This window comes from Panthera uncia, chromosome F2 (genome assembly GCF_023721935.1).
Source record: "Panthera uncia isolate 11264 chromosome F2, Puncia_PCG_1.0, whole genome shotgun sequence".
Classification (NCBI taxonomy): Eukaryota; Metazoa; Chordata; class Mammalia; order Carnivora; family Felidae; genus Panthera; species Panthera uncia.
Window position 1 is genome coordinate 19,518,362 of NC_064812.1, and position 19,356 is coordinate 19,537,717.

The 19,356-nt window shown below is 42.2% G+C and overlaps 1 protein-coding gene across 2 annotated transcripts in view; it reads right to left on the reverse strand.

Moving 5' to 3' along the window:
* DEPTOR (DEP domain containing MTOR interacting protein) overlaps positions 1-19,356 on the reverse strand; it is a 169,638-nt gene that overhangs the window by 85,936 nt on the left and 64,346 nt on the right. For both annotated transcript variants that reach the window (XM_049632971.1, XM_049632970.1), the window contains exon 4: positions 14,823-15,001. In XM_049632971.1, coding sequence (XP_049488928.1) covers positions 14,823-15,001 — 179 coding nt within the window. The remainder of the gene's footprint in view (positions 1-14,822; positions 15,002-19,356) is intronic.

The window sequence follows — 19,356 nt, forward strand, 5'->3', positions numbered from 1 at the left end:
TCCAGGAAATGGAGTATCTCACATACAAAAGTCAATGAAAAAACTTTGTAACTCTGTTCTAGATCTTTTGGGCTTCTTGGCATAAATCCGAAGGCCTAATGAAAGCACCTCAGTGTTGATTTATTTCACATGTATACATTCATCACGGAGTATGTATAACATACTGTGTAAGGCCAGCATGGATGAAGCCATCACACTTATATTAAGCTCTACCCCACCAAGGCATCTGATGCTGAGAATATTGATAACAATAATGAGAGTAAGAATCGGCTAGCATTTGTTGAGTGACACTCTGTGCCAGGTCCTATGCTTAATAGCACATGCATGATTATATCATTCAGGTCTCATAGCAGCACTATGGGAGAGCTATTATGATTATTCCCATTTTACAGATGAGAAAACAGGATTACACAAGGTAAACTTACCCAAGGTTCCATAGTTATTAACTGGAAGGTCCAAGACAGAAACACTGACAGGTTGACTCTGGAACCCCATCTTGTAATCTCCTGGCTAGACTGTCTCCCAACCAAAGATATAACAATGCCAAATGAGGAAGTGAATAAGCTTACAAACACACACACACACACAAAACAGAATTTGCTTTTCTCTCATTTATTCCTGTCTATAGTTTACAGAAGGCAATTTGGATGGGCAGATTTCCACAAAACTCTTCACCAGGCCAAAACATTTATTACCTTGGAAATGCTTATTGAAAGAACAGAACGATGACGGTCTCAGATGGCCCTGGGTTGAACACCAGCTTCACTCTGTTGTATTGTTTTGTTTTTAAATGATGAACTGCATTGTATTTGTCCAAACTATACAGGTGATTTTTTTCACTTTCCATTTTACTCAGCCTGAGAAAACACTGGCAGAATCCTCAAGATTATTCATCTCTGATACTCATGTTTTGTTCAGTGCTGAATGCCTAGTCTTTAGTAAGTTACTTAACTGCCCTGAGCTTCAATTATATTCATCTGTAATATGAATTGAAGAACTAATTGCATAACATAGGTAAAAAAGCCCATTATAGTTTCTGGTCCTTAGAGGCACTCCATTAATGTTGGCCATGTGTGGGTTTCCTTGAGGGCCCAAGGTATCCGTACCCAAAAGATACCTTTCCAAGGTATAAGCCTTTGCAGACATCACCCATGTAGGGGAAGAATCTGGAAGCAACTTTAGGTGTTCTGGAAGAAAAGGAGGCATCCAACCTACACCAGATCAACTCAGCAGGGCCAACAACATGGAGAAGGATATCCAGTGTGATGCTAGAGGTACCCAGGAACCATGGCAGGTGAAAACCCACCAAAGCCCGATTCCCAGATGGCATTTTTTTTTTTTTTGGTGGCCATGGTGCTGAGTTTCTTTCTTTTTTTTAGTTTAATTTTTTAAATTTACATCCAAATTAGCATTTAGTGCAACAATGATTTCAGGAGTAGGTTCCTTAATGCCCCTTACCATTTAGCCCATCCCCCTTCCACAACCCCTCTAGTAACCCTCTATTTGTTCTCCATATTTAAGAGTCTCTTATGTTTTGTCCCCCTCCCTGTTTTTATATTATTTTTGCTTCCCTTCCTTATGTTCATTTGTTCTGTGTCTTAAAGTCCTCATATGAGTGAAGCCATATGATATTTGTCTTTCTCTGACTAATTTCACTTAGCATAATATCCTCTAGTTCCATCCACGTAGTTGCAAATGGCAAGATTTCATTCTTTTTGATTGCTGAGTAATACTCCATTTTATATACATATATATATATATATATATATATATATATATATATATATATATCACATCTTCTTTATCCATTCATCCATCGATGGACATTTGGGCTCTTTCCGTACTTTGGCTATTGTTGGTAGTGCTGCCATAAACATCGAGGTGCATGTGTCCCTTCGAAACAGCATACTTGTATCCCTTGGATAAATACCTACTAGTGCAATTTCTGGGTCGTAGGTAGTTCTATTTTAATTTTTTGAGAAATCTCCATACTGGTTTCCAGAGTGGCTGCACCAGCTTGCATTCCCACCGACAATGCAAGAGATCCTCTTTCTCTGCATCCTGGCCAACACCTGTTGTTTCCTGAGTTGTTAATGTTAGTCATTCTGACAGGTGTGAGGTGGTATCTCATTGCAGTTTTGACTTGTATTTCCCTGATGATGAGAGATGTTGAGCATTTTTTCATGTGTCAGTTGCCCATCTGGATGTCTTCTTTGGAGAAGTGTCTATTCATGTCTTTTGCCCATTTCTTCACTGGATTATTTGTTTTGTTTTTTTTTTTTTTTTTGGGTGTTGAGTTTGATCAGTTCTTTATAGATTTTGGATACTAACCCTTTATCTGATATGTTGTTTGCAAATATCTTCTCCCATTCCGTCGGTTGCCTTTTAGTTTTGCTGCTTGTTTCCTTCGCTGTGCAGAAGCTTTTTATTTTGATGAGGTCCCAGTAGTTCATTTTTGCTTTTGTTTCCCTTGCCTGTGGAGACGTGTTGAGTAAGAAGTTGCTGCAGCCAAGATCAAAGAGGTTTTTGCCTGCTTTCTCCTTGAGGATTTTCATGGCTTCCTATCTTACATTTAGGTCTTTCATCCATTTTGAGTTTGTTTTTGTGTATGGTGTAAGAAAGAGGTCCAGGTTCATTCTTCTGCATGTCACTGTCCAGTTTTCCCAGCCCCACTTGCTGAAAAGACTGTCTTTATTCCATTGGATATTCTTTCCTGCTTTGTCAAAAATCAGTTGGCCGTACGTTTGTGGGTCCATTTCTGGGTTCCCTATTCTGTTCTATTGATCTGAGTGTCTGTTGTTATGCCACCCAGATGGCAATTTCTAACTCTTCCAAGAAAGGTTACCACAGAACGTGCTGTAACTTTACTGTAGAGCAATTTATCAGGTGCTCCTTATGAGACTGAAGAGTATGGTACATTCAAAATAGTAAAAAGAAGATATTCAAAAAGAAAGAAATCAGTGGTGAGATTTAGGTTGTTGTTTTTTTTTTAAAACTGTCTTCCTATATTCTCTATATCATTTATATCTGTATTCACCTTTTCTTATACCAAAAAGGAATATAGATATTGGAAAATCCTTGCCTACTTTTTAAAAGATAAACTTTATATTTTGAAATCATTTTAGATTCATAGAAAGGCAGCAAAACATAATACAGACAATTCCCATTCACCCCAGAAGCCCCCTAATGTTAAGATAATCATGGTGCAGTGGTCCAAACTAAGACATTAACCTTGGTTCCCTTCTATTTCAAGTATCACTTAGAGCGATAAGGAACTCCGTGTGTGGACAAAAGAAGACAACTATTCCTCGGAAGCCCATGTTTCACAAGGAAGATCCCATAGTCACTTAATGATAAAGACATTTGTCCTTGTGGATGACAATGCTGGCTGCTGTCCAAAACACATTCTCTCTTTCTTCCGCTTTTATTATTTGCTCAGGGTAGCAGTGTGCCTGGGTAAAAGCATTAGTTCACTGATTGCCTTCCACCAAGGGGTGACCATGTGACATAGTTCTGGCCCATGTGATATAGGTATAATTCCCTGGGAAAGGCAACCTTTCCTAAAGAAAAGCAAAGTCTTGCTAGGTGACAGCTCTCGGCCATTCTATCTTCTTCCTGCCCACAGTGCAGACTTGAGGCCTGGCATCCATTAGGAAGGGCCACACAGAGATGGATGGGGCTATATCCACCTCTTACCAGCCCAGGATTCTCCACCTGGAACAGCTTGCTGCCTGAGCTGTTCCAGGAACTGCTCTATTCAAGCCCATCATTACTACATTTGCCGTTATTTGCGGCAAAACAGAATCCTGATGCTGTTCCAAACCCAGGCTTAGAGACATGAAATTAAAAGCTCAAAAAACAAATGCTTTCTGTTTATTTGCAACCCACACCTTGTAACAAACTATGTTTGATTCAGAGGCCAAGAGGGATAAGACATAAAGTCACACAGACAAAAGATATGCCTTCCAGCAACTCATCTCTGACTCCCCTGTGATTGAACTGGTTATGGACAGTCCCTCGGCCTCAATTTTTACATTTGTGGAAAAGAAATGACAATAACTTCATCTTTTAACCAACACAAGTGAAGTTAATAAACATACAGGGACACATAGATGTCTGAAATGTCACAATAACGCCAATGCACCATTAATAATATTGTTCTGCTGTCAGCAAAAATCCAAAGGATCCCACAATGAAGAGCAGAAATTTAAGAAAGTGGTCCAGAACACTGGGTTATAAACTGGATAAGCCCTTTCTGAGTAATGAGAGAACCAGTCTAAGTGACGGCAGTCAACAATTTCTGACTTGTGGAAATATTTAAAAATCAAAGGGAATATTAAAAAAACAGAGGTGAAAGAAAATATGATTGTGAAATCAGTGTGCTGGGGAAGGGAGAATTGTCGTCACCATTCCAGAAATTTGTGTCACTGGCACCCAGCTTTATGGAGGTGTCCAAACCAACACTGCAAAGTATAGGTAACAAGGTGCTTCTTTAACACAAACATTCAGGAATTTAGCCACAGACAAAGATCTCTGAGATGAGGGACTGAAAAATGACATACACACTCACCAGGATATCACCCTGCCCTGCAGTGGTTTCAAAAAGGTCTAGAGGGAGGCTCTCCAGAATAGCAGCCACAGGTCACATGTGGCTGCCAAGCCTTGAGGGGTGGCGAGTCCGAATTGAGATGAGCTGTAAGTGTAAAATCTGCACTGGATCTTAAAATATTGAGTAGGAAAAATAAGAACATAAAATAGCTGATTGGTATTTTTCACGTTGAAAATTTTGTTCAAGCAAAATCTTACATTTTGAAGTGGTATTTTGGAGACAGTGAGTTAAAATATATTACTGAGATGAATTTCACCCACCTCTACTGTTATTACTGTGGCCATTAGAAAAGTTTGCATTTGTGGCTCACATCATATTTCCATTGGAAGCACGATGGGTCTAGCGTAGGGGCTGGTTTTCCATAGGAACAGACCAGCTAAGCACCGAACAAGTTCATCCCTTTAAGTGTAACACTTTGAGAGCTATCTGTCATAGAAGGTAACTCTTATCCCGAGCTTCTGATAGCCAAAGAATCAAGGGTTGTTCTTACCGCAGTCTTTTTCCCCTTCACACTATGTCCCCCATCCTATTTCCTTCATTTTGATGAGGAAGCACATTATGTTCTGACTTGATAGGAATCCCTGCTCGAGATTATGCTCTCAGCAACTGTCAAAGGGGACTTCAGAAGTCCTGCCATATGTAGCAACATGGATGGAACTGGAGGGTATTATGCTAAGTGAAATAAGTCAGTCAGACAAAAACAGATAGCATATGTTTTCACTCATATATGGATCTTGAGAAACTTAACAGAAGACCATGGGGGAAGGGAAGGGGGAAAAAAAGGTTACAAACAGAGAGGGTGGGAGGCAAACCATAAGAGACTGTTAAATACAGAGAACAAACTGAGGGTGGATGGGGGGTGGGGGAAAGGGGAAAGTGGGCAACGGGCATTGAGGAGGGCACTTGTTGGAATGAGCACTGGGTGTTGTATGGAAGCCAATTTGACAATAAATTATATTAAAAAAAAAAAAAAAAAAGAGGACCTCAGAGAGACGGGAATGAGCCAGTGGTTAAAAACCAGCACCTTCCCCTTCTCCCTGGACATGGCGGCTTTGGTAATTTCCAACCACACTGAAACCTGGGCAGGAGCCAAAGGAGTGGCTATAATAAAATGGATAGAAGGAGCGGTGAGGGGTTGAGGGAGCCTCCTTACTGGGTCCAATGTCATCACTGGGACAGAGAAGAAAGTGAAGGAGAGCTTTTTAGAGAAAAAAGCTAGATAAAATGTTAGAGCCTTTAGAATTTTATGTCAGTTTTAAAATAACTTATATAGGGGCACCTGGGTGGCTCAGTCAGTTAAGCATCTGACTTCGGCTCAGGTAGTGATCTCACGGTTCATGGGTTTGAGCCCTGCATCGGGGTCTATGCTGACAGCTCAGAGCCTGGAGCCTGCTTCAGATTCTGCATCTCCCCCCTCTCTCTTTGTCCCTCCCCCACTCGCACTCTCTCTCAAAAATAAACATTAAATAAAATAAAATAACTTTTTAAATAACTCTATAAAAACATTATTCTCCAAATTAGATTAAAATTGGTTATGAATATTAATTAACACATATTTTCCCAACTGTAATCTGGATATGTATGTGGTGTGTGTGTGTGTGTGTGTGTGTGTGTGTATAACTCCTTCTTTAATTTTTAACTTAATCCTGTTGCATAGTCACACCAATCAGAGTTGACCAAATGGTCAGTTTTACACCCAGCAATCACTCCAGGGTACTAATATGCTTCAGCTTGTTTGGCCAATCCTGGTGGAAGAGGGGAGGAGGGAGCGAGGAGGAGGAGCTATAGGTCCGAACACAAAAGACAATCCAGACAGACTGTCTGAGAGGGGACCCTCAGCTAAGAGAAGTGAGTTAACGTGAGTGGCTGAGAATCTAGAGCCAGAGGCGGCAAGTTGGGGACTTTCTAGAGCTACAAGAATGGTCTGTGATGTAAAAGAGAATGGAGAGATTTCACTCCTTAAAGGAGAGCCTCTTAACTTTCTGTCTCACCTGCCTCCACCCTGCCTTGAGGGCTGTGGTCAAACTTGTGTCCATCAGTAGCCAGGACTTAACAGCACAGTTTCCTGACCAGTGGGAGAGAGAAGAGTCATATCCTGATCCAAAATCTGAATTGTCCATTCCACCCCGATACGTGTTTCTACTATACCTGAGATGCTCGTCTACACGTCCCACTAAAAATGACCACTGAAAACCAGCTGAGTCCTTAAACTGCCACACAACACCTAACTGAGTAGTACTTAATACAAGACTGCATAGTTTCCATATACTTCAACTGCACAGAGATTGTGTGCCTCTGTTTTAAGACTTCCTCGTGTTGTTAAAGAAATGCTGCATTTGGATAAACTGAGGACTATGTACAGCTGGGACACTGGACAACAAGCCGTCAGGAGCAAGGCAGGAGTTGGTAGGAGTGCGTGCTTCAGAGCCAAATGCTGCCTGTAGCTAGATCAGTGTCTGTAGACCTGACAAGTTATACTAATGTCAACTAAAGACTGAAATATTTACATTTCCGACACTGTCGACAAAAGGCCTCTGTTCCTTATGCATTGCACTCTTTCGGAAGATTACATGAGCTAAGGTATCTCTTATTCCCTTCACACTTTCTAATAGTTAAGTCCTGGTGTAGCTACAAGACCTGTTTTCCTTTAACCAAAATCAACACTTTAATGTGTGCCAATGCATCAGCCCTTGACTTTCCCAAGCAACCTTGCTCCCTTATGTTTACAATGCAACAACATTATGGCTGTGTACACGTTTCTTCTTGCTTTGGATTCAGCTACAATAAAAAGTGAAACGGAGCCAAAGCATATCAGAAGGCACAGTGGGATAATTCCCAGAGATTCTAAATTGAGAAGGCAAAACAATTTTATTAGATGACGGCTGTTGATAAAGATTGTGCTTGAAATAATTATTGAAAGTGGACTGAGAAAATATTCTCTCCAAGCAGTATTTTTGTTCCTATTCAAAGCTTAACATGAAAGAGCTAAGAATGATCATACTAGTGCCAAATACTGTATACTGTCATCTAAAACAACAGGAATAACAATACCAAGTGCACTGATAGGGTAGAGGATGAAATGAACTAACACCAGTAAAGAACAGTCTATCACTTGTGCCTACCTAAAGCATCCCTCCCCTACCTGGTGAGTCTGTCAGTCAAAGGGTTCTGCCCATCTAGGGTCAAGACGTGGGCAGGTGACCTGGGTTCAGCCAATCAGAGTCACTCCCCAGGGTTTAGCATGGAGCTAATTTCCTGGCTCTAGGTGGCTGGAAGGGATGGCCCTTTCGTCACTAGTTCCTGGCAAGTGGATCCCCAAGAGCTGCTCTAGTACTTCTCCAGGCATCTGGTTTTTCAATGTTTCCTTTAACTGTCAGCTAGCTCTGCCTATGTTTAAAGCAAATAATGATTGGGGCTGCTTATACTGAAAGAACGCTAGCTGGTATAAATACTCAGCACTGTGCCCAGCAAATGGTAAGGTTTCAATAAGTGGTCACTACCGCCATCCATTCATTTAACACTTTTTTTTCTTTCTTTCTTTCTTCTTCTTCTTCCTTTTTTTTTTTTTTTTTTTTTTTTACTGAATAGTCAATATACCAATGCCAAGCCACTGGGGACACAGAGAAAACCAATTCTCTGTACTCAAAGCACTGAACATTCTAGTTAAGTGTAAAGAAAAATGAAGATACTGACTGGATGCCATCTGTAATACAAAAATCTTCTTGTTGGTAGCAAGAAGTTACCAAAGGCCAAAAGTAAGAGAACGTGAGTAGGAGAGTCTTGATGGACAGGAAGGGAGGGTAGGCCAGCAATAGTAGGTTGCTATTGACAGAGACTCTCTCCTTTTCTGACTCTATAGTCAGATTCTCCTGAACCCTCTTTTCTATTAGGCCTTGACCTTGGCCCCCATCCTGTCTTTGGCTTGCCCAGCCCAGTCTTAAAGAATCCTCCTAAGTCAGTCTGGTGAGAACCACCCCCTCCCACCCTCGATATTCAATCACTCTTGATATTTGACCAAATTTCTCCTCTTCCATCTTTGCTTGTAAGTTGTTGGCCTACCTTCCTTAAAAATTCTCATAAACTGGTTTAGCAAGAATCCCCTTAGGGGTGCCTGCCTGGGTGGCTCAGTCGATTAAGCGTCTGACTCTTGATTTCAGCTCAGGTCATGATCTCACTGTTAGGAGATCAAGCCCCGTGTCAGCCTCCGCACTGGGCATGGAGCCTGCTTAAGATTCTCTCCCCTCCTCTGCCTCTCCCCATCTCTTTCTCTCTCTCTCAAAAGAAAAGAAATGAAAAGAGAAAAAAGAAGAAAAGAATCTCTCTACGCTTGATGTCTCCTATTAATAAATTTCCATCTCCTGACCCCTTCTTTCTGTCCTCGCAGTATTCAGAGTTTGGCCCCATCTCCCTTCACCACTGCAATACTCCTACTGCAAATAGTCTTGGGGCAAGTCCTCCTTAGTGTTCTGTCAGAATACTTTTCTTTTCCGCAGTATCACTCAGTCTTGGGCCAGTTGCAATCTTGCCTTCAGCCTCAATCATCAGGGCCATTTTTCTTCCCTTTCTCCCATCCTTCTCTCTCTCTCTCTCTTTCATCCTTTCTTTAGGCAGGCTATTCCAGGCTCAGGCTGAACTCTTGTCAGTGATCGTAATTACTGGTAAGATGGGGCTAATTCCTGTCTGGCTCTGGCATCTAGCTTCCTGGGTGGCAGGTTCCAAGCTCTCTCTCCATGGCTGTCAGACTCAACGTCTCAGTTACTGTCTTCCGCTGCAGAATGGGATAATCACAACTACCCCCGAGCAGCTGGGAGGATTAAAAGGCTAATATACATAAAACCACTTTGGGAATTGCAAAATGTTATATAAATATATTCTTAAAACAAAAGAAAAAGAAAGAGGGCTTGATGAAGTGTTGAAATTGTTGAAGAGCTCTGACTAAATCTTTAAAAGAGGAAATTACACGCCTGGACAGAACAGCAGTAGCCTGATTATCCAGGGTCATCTGCTGCAGCTGTGAACAATTTACCCATGTGATTATCTGCTTTCTATCCCCCTCCATGTAAGGAAAAGAGAGCTGGAGAGCAGCTAAGGCAGTTGAGGGAGATACTTTATGCGAGTAGAGAAACGTGTTCGCGGCATTTTGCGAAGGTTATACAAACATCTCCAGGCACCTGGTCATTGTTTGGGGCATGGGAATCGTGTATTTTATGAACCAGCAATTTTTATGGTTAAGACATGTGCCAGGCCGTGTGAGCTGATGCAATACAAGTTGAGGAATTTTCTTCCTCACCTAGTGGAGCTTATAACCGGTGTTCAGTCGTCGTTGCTGATGAAGAGCCAGATTGCCTGGATTTGAATGCTGAGTCTACCATTTACTAGCTCTTGTCTTCAGCAAGTTTCTTAACCTTATCTTTAAAAGGAGAATAATTATGATACCTAACTCGAGAGGAGTAAGTGAGTAAATGAGTAGAGTGGTTACAACAGTGGCTGGCACGTGGTAGGGGCTCTATAAATGCTAACTGTTATTTACAATGGACCAGATCGCCTACCATAGCAGGCATTTGGGGGCCATAAGAAGTAGACGCCCTGTGGAAAGCTTTGGCCAACTGCTATTATGTAACCTCCACGGCAGCTCTGAGCGTGGAGGAGGGTTACCATAGCAGCCCTGATACAGAAGGGCTCGCCTGGGGGCCTGGCCTGTGACTAGCATCTGGGAACTTGGCTTTTGGAAGGTTCCCTAGGTAACTTCACGATAAGGCAACTTCACCCACCTGGGGACCTGAATTCTGCTCTGCCAGCCTGCCTACATTGTTTGTACAAACACTATGATTTATGGAGAATACGTGTTTTCCTACTGGGAGTCTGCAATGCTGAGAGTTGTGGCTGGCCAAGCAGGCGGAGTGTACCTCCGTGAGCAACCCCCAACAAAAACCTCATATTCTGTGTCTCAAATGGGCTCCCCTGGGCAGAGACATCGCACATGTGTTAGTGTATGTCCCTGCTGGAGGAAGGAGCCAGGTCTGTGTGGCCCTGGGAGGGAGGACAGGAAAGCTGTGTCTGGATTTCTCCCGATAACATCGGATGTGTCTTTTTCCCTGGATGATCCTTCTCTGTGTCCTTTCATTCTGATAAGTTTTAGCCATGAATCCAACTATATGTTGAGTCCTTTTGGAACATGTGGGTGGTCATATGATCTCCCCCCCACCCAAAATGAAAACATAGCTTTCAATGGTATAGAATTCTAATTTCATAAATCTAAAAACCCAAAGAATGGAAGAATTGAGATGTCAACATGGCTACTCAGTAGATGGAGGAACTGGGATCTAATTCCTGTCTGTCTCCCTCCCAAGACAGTGTTCATCCCACTGTAGGTGGCCACACCCAGTTACTACCTCCTGGGCCAAGGAAAACATCTGAATAAGGCACAACACCTAGTAGCTACTCGTTAGCTATGCAGCCTTGGGAAAATACCTTAAAGGCTTTGAACTTATGCTTTTTTTCCCTGGAAAACTATAATATTAATAACAACAATGTCACAGAATTGCTGCTAGATTTTAATAAGATTATATATATATGTGTGTGTCCTATGTGTGAAACACATACATATTAAGTATACAACATATTAAAATCTATAAAGTATTTAGCCCAGTGCCTGATATACGGTAAACCTTAATAAATGGAAAAGCTGGATAAATATGTAGCTATGTGGTCAACTTACATACATTTGTATAAATATGGACATATATGCCTGCATGTGTGTATATACACACAGACACATATATACACATACATATGCTTGTAAGCTAATGACGCATCTAACAAGTTCCTTCTGGATTACACAGCATCATTCACCCTTCATAAATGGTTAGAATTTCATAAGTGGGCCTGATTTTTATGCCTACTGGTTTCAGTCTAGGGAACCACCTTTATCTAGAAACCTTCTGCTCAAAGCCTAACATCTGACCTTCTTTAATGTTTAACCTGTGAAGTTAATTATTAGCTAGAGAATTCAGAGCTTTGCTTAAGACACTAACTGGCATTTATCATTAGCTCTAACATACACACACGTGGTAGCCATATTTTCATAACTCAAAGTTAGAACCTGTAATCTAGCAATGAATTGCTGTATTAGGAAAACTAGAACTTCCTTGGAAACTCTGATGTCTACAGACAGAGAATATGCAATCCTCCTGAAACCACGGAAAGCAAACTTTGGGGGTTAAGATTTGCCAACAGTGATGCCTTATTTTATCCTTCACATTGCAACTTCAGGGTGTTTGTGTTTATAGCATCACAAAATTACACCGTAGTTGAAGTGTAATGCTCACTCTTTGGAAATCATTTGGAAACAATGTGTGGCATCCTCTGTCCTCTCTCTGAAGATGTTATAGTATCAGCCAGTGAACTGTAGTGTAAGAGGCCATTTGTGTATGGAACTTGGTATCACCAAGTTTTCTGTCTGTAGCAAAGACGACAGAACTAACTCTAATCCAAATGCACTGTTTTTCACTGTGGAAAGCCCCACACTCCAACTAAAACTCTGAGTTCACACTTATTGGCAAATACCCATTTGGTATCTGAGTGGCCTCAGACAAACTATTTAATCTATTGGTGGTTTGGTTTCCTTTTCTGTAAAATGGAGAAAATAAGAACACCTGCCCTATGGTCAACAATATTATATTGTGCACTTAGAAGTTTGTTAAGAAGATTGATTTCATGTTAGGTGTTCTTTCCACAATAAAATACACTTAGCAACAATAACAAAAAGAATATCTGGGGCGCCTGGGTGGCTCAGTCGGTTAGGCGTCCGACTTCAGCTCAAGTCATGATCTCACGGTTGGTGGGTTCCAGCCCCGCGTGGGACTCTGTGCCGACAGCTCAGAGCCTGGAGCCTGGTTCGGATTCTGTGTCTCCCGCTCTCTCTGTCCCTCCCCAGCTCACGCTCTGTCTCTCTGTCTCTCAAAAATAAATTAAAATGTTAAAAAAGATTTTTTTTAAATAACAAAAAGAATATCTGCCTGTTTAAATAAGTTAATATTAGTGACATGATTAGAATAGTGCCCAGCACAGAGTATAAAATAGACAAATAAAAAGTACAGCTTCTATTGTTTGCTAATTGCTTTTAGATCCATCTTTCAGTTCGAACAAGACTAAGCTGTCTAAAGCCAGAGGCCACACTGGCACTCTTCCCTCTATTCAGCTTCTTACTGTCAGTGAGCTTAGCACATCAGCAGACATATGAGGCCATCACCAAACAGCTATGAGTTCAATCGTGGCAGCATTGCAAGGAGAAACCATCCTGGAAAACAGTGGCTTGAGGACCTCTCTAAGGAATGCCTCTAGGTCAGTGGCTTTCAAAATACTTGACGCCAGTGCGCAGTGACAATTTTTATGTGGCAAATCAATACACACATGAATATGTCCATATGTTTATACAACTATCTAGCTGAAATCAAAGTTTTACAAAGCAATGCATAACCTCACTAGATAAAACACACTCTGATATTTTCTGTTCTAGTTAAATCCAGTCCACTGCATCTCAAACATTAATGTGCATTCAAACCACTTGGGGATCAGGTGAAAATGTAGACTAGATTCAGCAGCACTTGGTAGAATCAGAGATTCCGTGTTTCTACCATGCTCCTGGGTGACACTGTGGGTCCCCAGACCATACTTTAAGTAGAAGTAATGCTGGGAATGGCTAAGTTTATCTCGCATCCCACTAAAGGGTTGCAATCTGCGGTTGTAAAACCCTGCTCCAATTAAGTTTGAAAGTGCCTTTCATCTCTATAATTCCGTTATTATATTCCTAACCTTGGGATAGAAATCCTAGGCCTGTGCAGAAGCAGGGCTAGGGGAGTTCACAGCAGGAATAACTCAAGTATTTCCTTTCATAGCGAGTTGGAGGCTGATGTGCCTGTCTGGTTCCTAGCCCTGTCCTCACTGTTTAAAGCTTATACTTTATGCTAATACATTAAATGAGTGCTTATTAAGAACAGGACACTGAACTGAGTGCTTTACATCTACCCCATTTACTCCTACAATCGCCTGTGTAGATATCCCCATCTTACAGATGAGAGAAGGCAAGTAGCTGTAACTAGTGCAGCTGGGATTCCAGAGCCTATGTTTTTGTGAGAGGCAGCCTCCAGGATGGCTCTAGTGATCCTGGCCTCCTGAGATTCACACCCTTATACAGTCTTCTCTCACACCGAATAGGGCTAACCTGGTAACCGGCAGAGCACTGAAGAAATGACAGTGTGTGACTTCCAAGGCTGACTTGGAAGGCACTGTGGTTTCTGTCTTGCACTCTCTTAGATCACTCCTTCTGCAAGAAGCCGGGCTGCCATGTCATGAGAATTTTCAAGCAGCCTCATGAAGAAGTCCATACACATTGGACTGGAACTTTCTGCCAACTTCCCGCACCAACTTGCTAGGCACACATGTGAGCCACCGTGGAAGCCAACCTGTAGCCTGTCAAACCTTCAGACGACTGTAACCCTTGACCAACATCTTGACCACAACCTCACAAGAGACTCCCAACCCAGAACCACCCAGCTAAGCCTCTCCCGACTTCCTGACCCAAAGGAACCCTACGAGGTAACAAACAGTTACTATTGTTTTATACCTTTAATTTCTGGAGTAATTTCTTATGCAGCAATAGATAACTAATATAGTTCTTAACCAACAGGTTATATGGCATCATTACGATTCAGCCCTAAACAGAAAGTGAAACTTTTATGAGGCCTTTTGGATCACCTCTTCATTGTCACAGCTTGTACTGTGGTTCAGCAAATATTCATTCTCCTCTCGCAACCAACTTTGTGAGAAGCATCAACTTCCCATCTGGACTGGACCAGATGGCTTGCTGTAGCCGACTGGATGTGGGAGTTGGGGATATCAAGTCACATCCGAACAGAAGTTTTTGGAGACACTGTAAGAATCTGCCTCCTCTCTTTAGCTTCTGCCCTCCTCTATGAAAACAATATATCCCAAAGAATAGATGTTCCTTCAGCCGGGGTCCCAGAATGAGGATGCAGGGCCAGCCCAGCTGCACTTGAGCCCAGTTTGGAGACAAGCCGAGCCGACCCCAACCCCATGCAGAGGCACAGCTGACTTACAGGCCCACAAGAGAGAAATAAATGCTCGTTGTTGTAAAAGTCACAAGGTCTCTGGGTTGTCTGTTACCTCGGCAAGAGCTGACCCATGTGCTCACCATGCTGTATGATGCCGTGCTCCATGAGCCGGTGACACAGCTGCTCGGCCTCCTTCCTTGTGGTGGCCTCGCCTTCCTGCACCAGCCAGTCCAGGAATTCAGACGCCATGAAGGTGCGCTCATACTTGACCCCTTCCTCTTCCCTGGGTTGCAGGAGTGTGTTTTCAGGGCTCATCAGCCTGGGAGGGAGGAAGGGAAGAAAAATAAACCTACACGGAAGGAAAGTAGTTCATTTGAAATCCTGTATCACAGGCTTCTGTGACGTATCACAGCAAAGTTATTAGACAGACAGATGTGGCTGTCATGTGCTGTTACACATGTAACTTCTAAGAGAAGGTTCTGCTTCAGGACTGAATAGGTGCATTTTCTCTTGGTAATTAAGAAAAAAAAAAGGTGGGGGGGATGAAGAGTGGCTCAGTTGGTTGAGCCTCTGACTTTTGATTTTAGCTTAGGTCATGATCCCAGGGTGGCGGGATCGGGCCCCATGTTGGGCTCCTTGCTGGGTGTGGGGCCTGTTTGGGATTCTCCCTCTCTCTCTCTCTCTCTGCCCCTCCCTTACTCATGCACACACTCTCTTTCTCTCTTAAAAAAAAAAAAATAGACTCGTGGTGTGCTTGGCTGGCTGCATTAGTAGAGCATGTTGACTCTTGACCTCAGGGTTATAAGTTCAAGCCCCACGTTGGGTGTAGAGATTACTTAAAAAATATATCAAAAAAAAAAAAAAAGAAAGAAAAACGGGAAAAAACTGGAAATGTAATCTAAAACCCACATAGCACATGGCATGCAGTTTAGCCACCTTGAAAAGGAGTTACAATTTACTGACCAAGCCCCATCCCACCTTTCTAAAAAGGCTAGTATTTCTTTCCTAAAGCAAGTATTCGGTTTCCCATATCATTGAGCAATAAGATGACCGCTGGAGACCGAACATTTGTGTTCCCTCAAAATTCACATATTGACACGAGAATGCCCAGTGTGATGGCACTGGGAGCTGGAACCTTTGGGAAGTCATTATTTCATGAGGGTGGAGCCCCCATGATGGGATTACTGCCCTTGCAAGAAGAGACAGAGTTTGCTTCCCCCTTCTTTCTTGGTGAGGCAACAGGAGACCGTCTGCACACCAAGGAGCGGACTCTCACCAGACAGCAGAACTGCTGGCACCTTGGTCTTAGGCTTCCCTGCCTCCCAGCTGTGAGACATAAGAGTCTATTAAGTCACCCGGTCTACGGTTTTTGTTACAGTAGACCGAACTGACGTCAGCCATTCCTTCACAACACCCCCTCCCCACAGAAACTGTTTCTCACACCTCCCTCTCCAGCATCCTCCAACTCCCCTCGCTTCTGTCTTCACTACACTCCAAAATAGCTCCCACGGGGCCACAGCATTCTCCCTTGCAACCACACATGATGGGCACCTTGTAGGTCCCCATTTTGGTTGACGTTAATCGCATGCCATTAGATGCGACTGACCATTTCCCTCGTCCAGAAGGGCATCACGCTCTCCTGCTTTCCCTCCCGTCCCGTCCCTCTGTTCTCAGCTCTTTCTCAGCTCTTTACCTCTTTCTCAGCTACCTTTGCGTTGGCTCCTCATCTCCCTGGACTTTGAAGGCTGGAATCTCTTGAGATTCAGTTCCTCCAAATACCTCTTTTCTCATTCCATAGTCACTCAGGGAAAGGCTTTAACTGCCATCCACGCCCCCCAGGATTCCCAAATTTATGTCTCTAGATCAGGCCGATATTCCCAACTCCAGACCTTTGTATCCACACAGGCTTTTCAAAGATACCTCAAAACCAACAAGCCCAGAACTGAACTCCTGTTCTTCTCCCAAACCTGGTCCTGTGCCAGTGGTGCTTCCGTCATCCCACCGGGAAAAAAGGTGGCATCCACCCACCCAGTCAGTATAAATTGTGAATTTTATGTCCCAAATCGTGCTCGTGTATGTCTAGCTCTTCCCTTCTCTGGCGCTGCCATTTCCTTTGCCCAAACACCAACACCTTTAACCTAATTAAGTCGTTTTTTAATTAGACTCTACTATGTACTCACTCTTGTTCTCAACCCAGCTCAAGCATCTAAGTCCAAACACAGCAATTAAAATTATCTTTTTAAAACTCAAACCTGATAATGTCCTACTGCTGTTGAAGACACACTTCAAAGGTTTCTCGCTGCTTTTAAGTTAAAGATTGAAATCGTTTATATGGTCTCTAATGCATGCCCGATCCTTCCCGTGTACGCCCTTCAGACCATTTTCACCTCTGACCTCTGTCTGCTTCAGAGAGAGTCTTATTATAGCTCCTCAAACATATCATACTCCATCTACCACAGGACCTTTGAATATGTTATTCTTGCAGTTGGAATGCTCTCCGCTACTTTTCCCTGTCACTCTTCTACTCCTTAAACTTGTTTGACTCCTTATCCTTTGTATCTCGGCTATTCTGAGGTCTCCGTTAGGCCATCTCATCGTTCCCTGTAAAGTCTATGTGATTACCAGATTCAAGACTACCTCCCCTATTCAACTATAAGGTCCAACAGGATAGGGTCCATGTTTGCCCATAACACTTTGTTCAATGAAAAATGGAACTCCATAAAATGCCAAAATCATTGTGTCATTTTCCTCTTTAAAACTATTTCTGATAAATTTCCTGTCTTCTACATCTTTTTTTCAAAAATCCTCATTTCTTTTCAAACTAACAATAATATGCAACACAAATTGTACCATTTCATTCTAGAGCAGGAAGAAACCTTAGAGACCACTGTAATCCAACCCCTTCTTCACCCACTCGAGAAAAATGTAATTCTCTAATACAATATTATGTGTCAATTATATCTGAATTTACAAAACATAATTTGCATCCAAATGAGAAAAAAACTGTATGGCAGCATTCAGTGTTGTGGGTAGGAAATTTGATTAAGGTCATGCAAAGAAGCACATGATACATGTTTATAAATCATTTCCTTTGGGGGTAACTGAACCTCCATACCTGAATGTCCATTCATAGGATGTGCATTTTGCGTGCTTTTCAGACTTGGAGCCCCAATCTGCTGTGGAAAGGACACCAGGCTAGCAATTTGAAGACTTCAGTTTATTCAGAATCACTTAGCTGTAAGATGTAAAACAAGCCACTTTGCTTGGTTTCAGCCTCCTTTTCCTTGAGAGTATAATGCTATCTTCACCCATGATTGTGAGAATCATATATGAGTGTGAATAAAACAGTTTTATGGTACAAAAAGGCAAGGTATATCCCAAGGGTTACACTACTTAACCAATCACTGTGCCTACATGCCTACCCCACGCAGGATGAACTTGTGCCCCACAGCTATGAAATGACAAGGGAAACTCCTTGGTGCTCCCTCCAGTCTTTGCAGCAGATTCTTCAGAGTCCTATCATATGAAAGCCATGGCAGGGCACAGGATTGGGGGGCCCCGCACAGCTCTGCCACAAACTAATGACGTAGTTTCTCACTGCTTCTGTGTCCCCATATGAAATGAGGAAGATAATGCCTGTTCTACCTCCTTCCTTGAATTGCTATCATCATCAAAAATCTTTGGAAAGAGAAGTTCCACGTATATAAGTGTATGCTTTTATATTAAGAGTATTTATAAAAGCTATTAGCATCTAACAGAACTCATAAAAAAATCCTTCTTGCCCAGCATGTAACAAAATCTTGAAAAAATATTTTTATTTAGACATTTTTCCAAGTCAATCCTCTTCTGTGTTTCAATCCATCCTTAGAAAAAGCTCCTGGGCTGCCTTCCCAGGGTTAGTAACAGCTGAGTTGGGATGAGCAATAAGAATTATGCCTAATATTTTAATGACCAAGCCCTTCGAAGAAGATGAAAAGGACAGATGAGAATCTAGAAAAGATCCCTGAAGGGCTCACGTGCATGTCCAAATTAGGAATGCCACCATTTCTTCATTTATTTTGGCTCTCAAATAAGATATTGTGGCATGAAAATAGAGGAAAGCTAGTCTCCTCAGTTTTCCAGTTTTAGACATCATTTCCTCTAAGAAGTCTTCTCTGATCCCACAGATCTGGACCATGTGCCACGGTGAAAGACTCCCATAATTCCCTGCAAGGCCTTTCGAGCCCTAGGGGAATCATCCACTCATCTAAGTTTTTTGAGATGAGTGTCCTTGTCTATGTGGTGCATGGTTCTTTCCTAATATAAAAGATCCTCAAAAAGTATACGCTGAGTGAATAAATAAAACTCATTTCTATGCATTCCCTTACTGTACATCTTTACCCTAGAGTATTAAAAATGACCCCTTTAGCTATTGCCAAAGAGACAGGAGACAACAGGTGGTAGTGAGGATGTGATGAAAAGGGAACCCTTTTATATTGTTGGTGGGAATGTAAATGGCTCCAACTGGTATGGAAAACAATATGGACGTTCCTCAAAAAATTAAAAATAGATCAACGTTATAATTCATCAATTCCACTTCTGGGTATGTATTCAAAGGAAATGAAAACAGGATTTTGAACAAATATCTTCCCTCTCATGTTTACCACAGCATTATTTACAATAGCTAAGTTATGA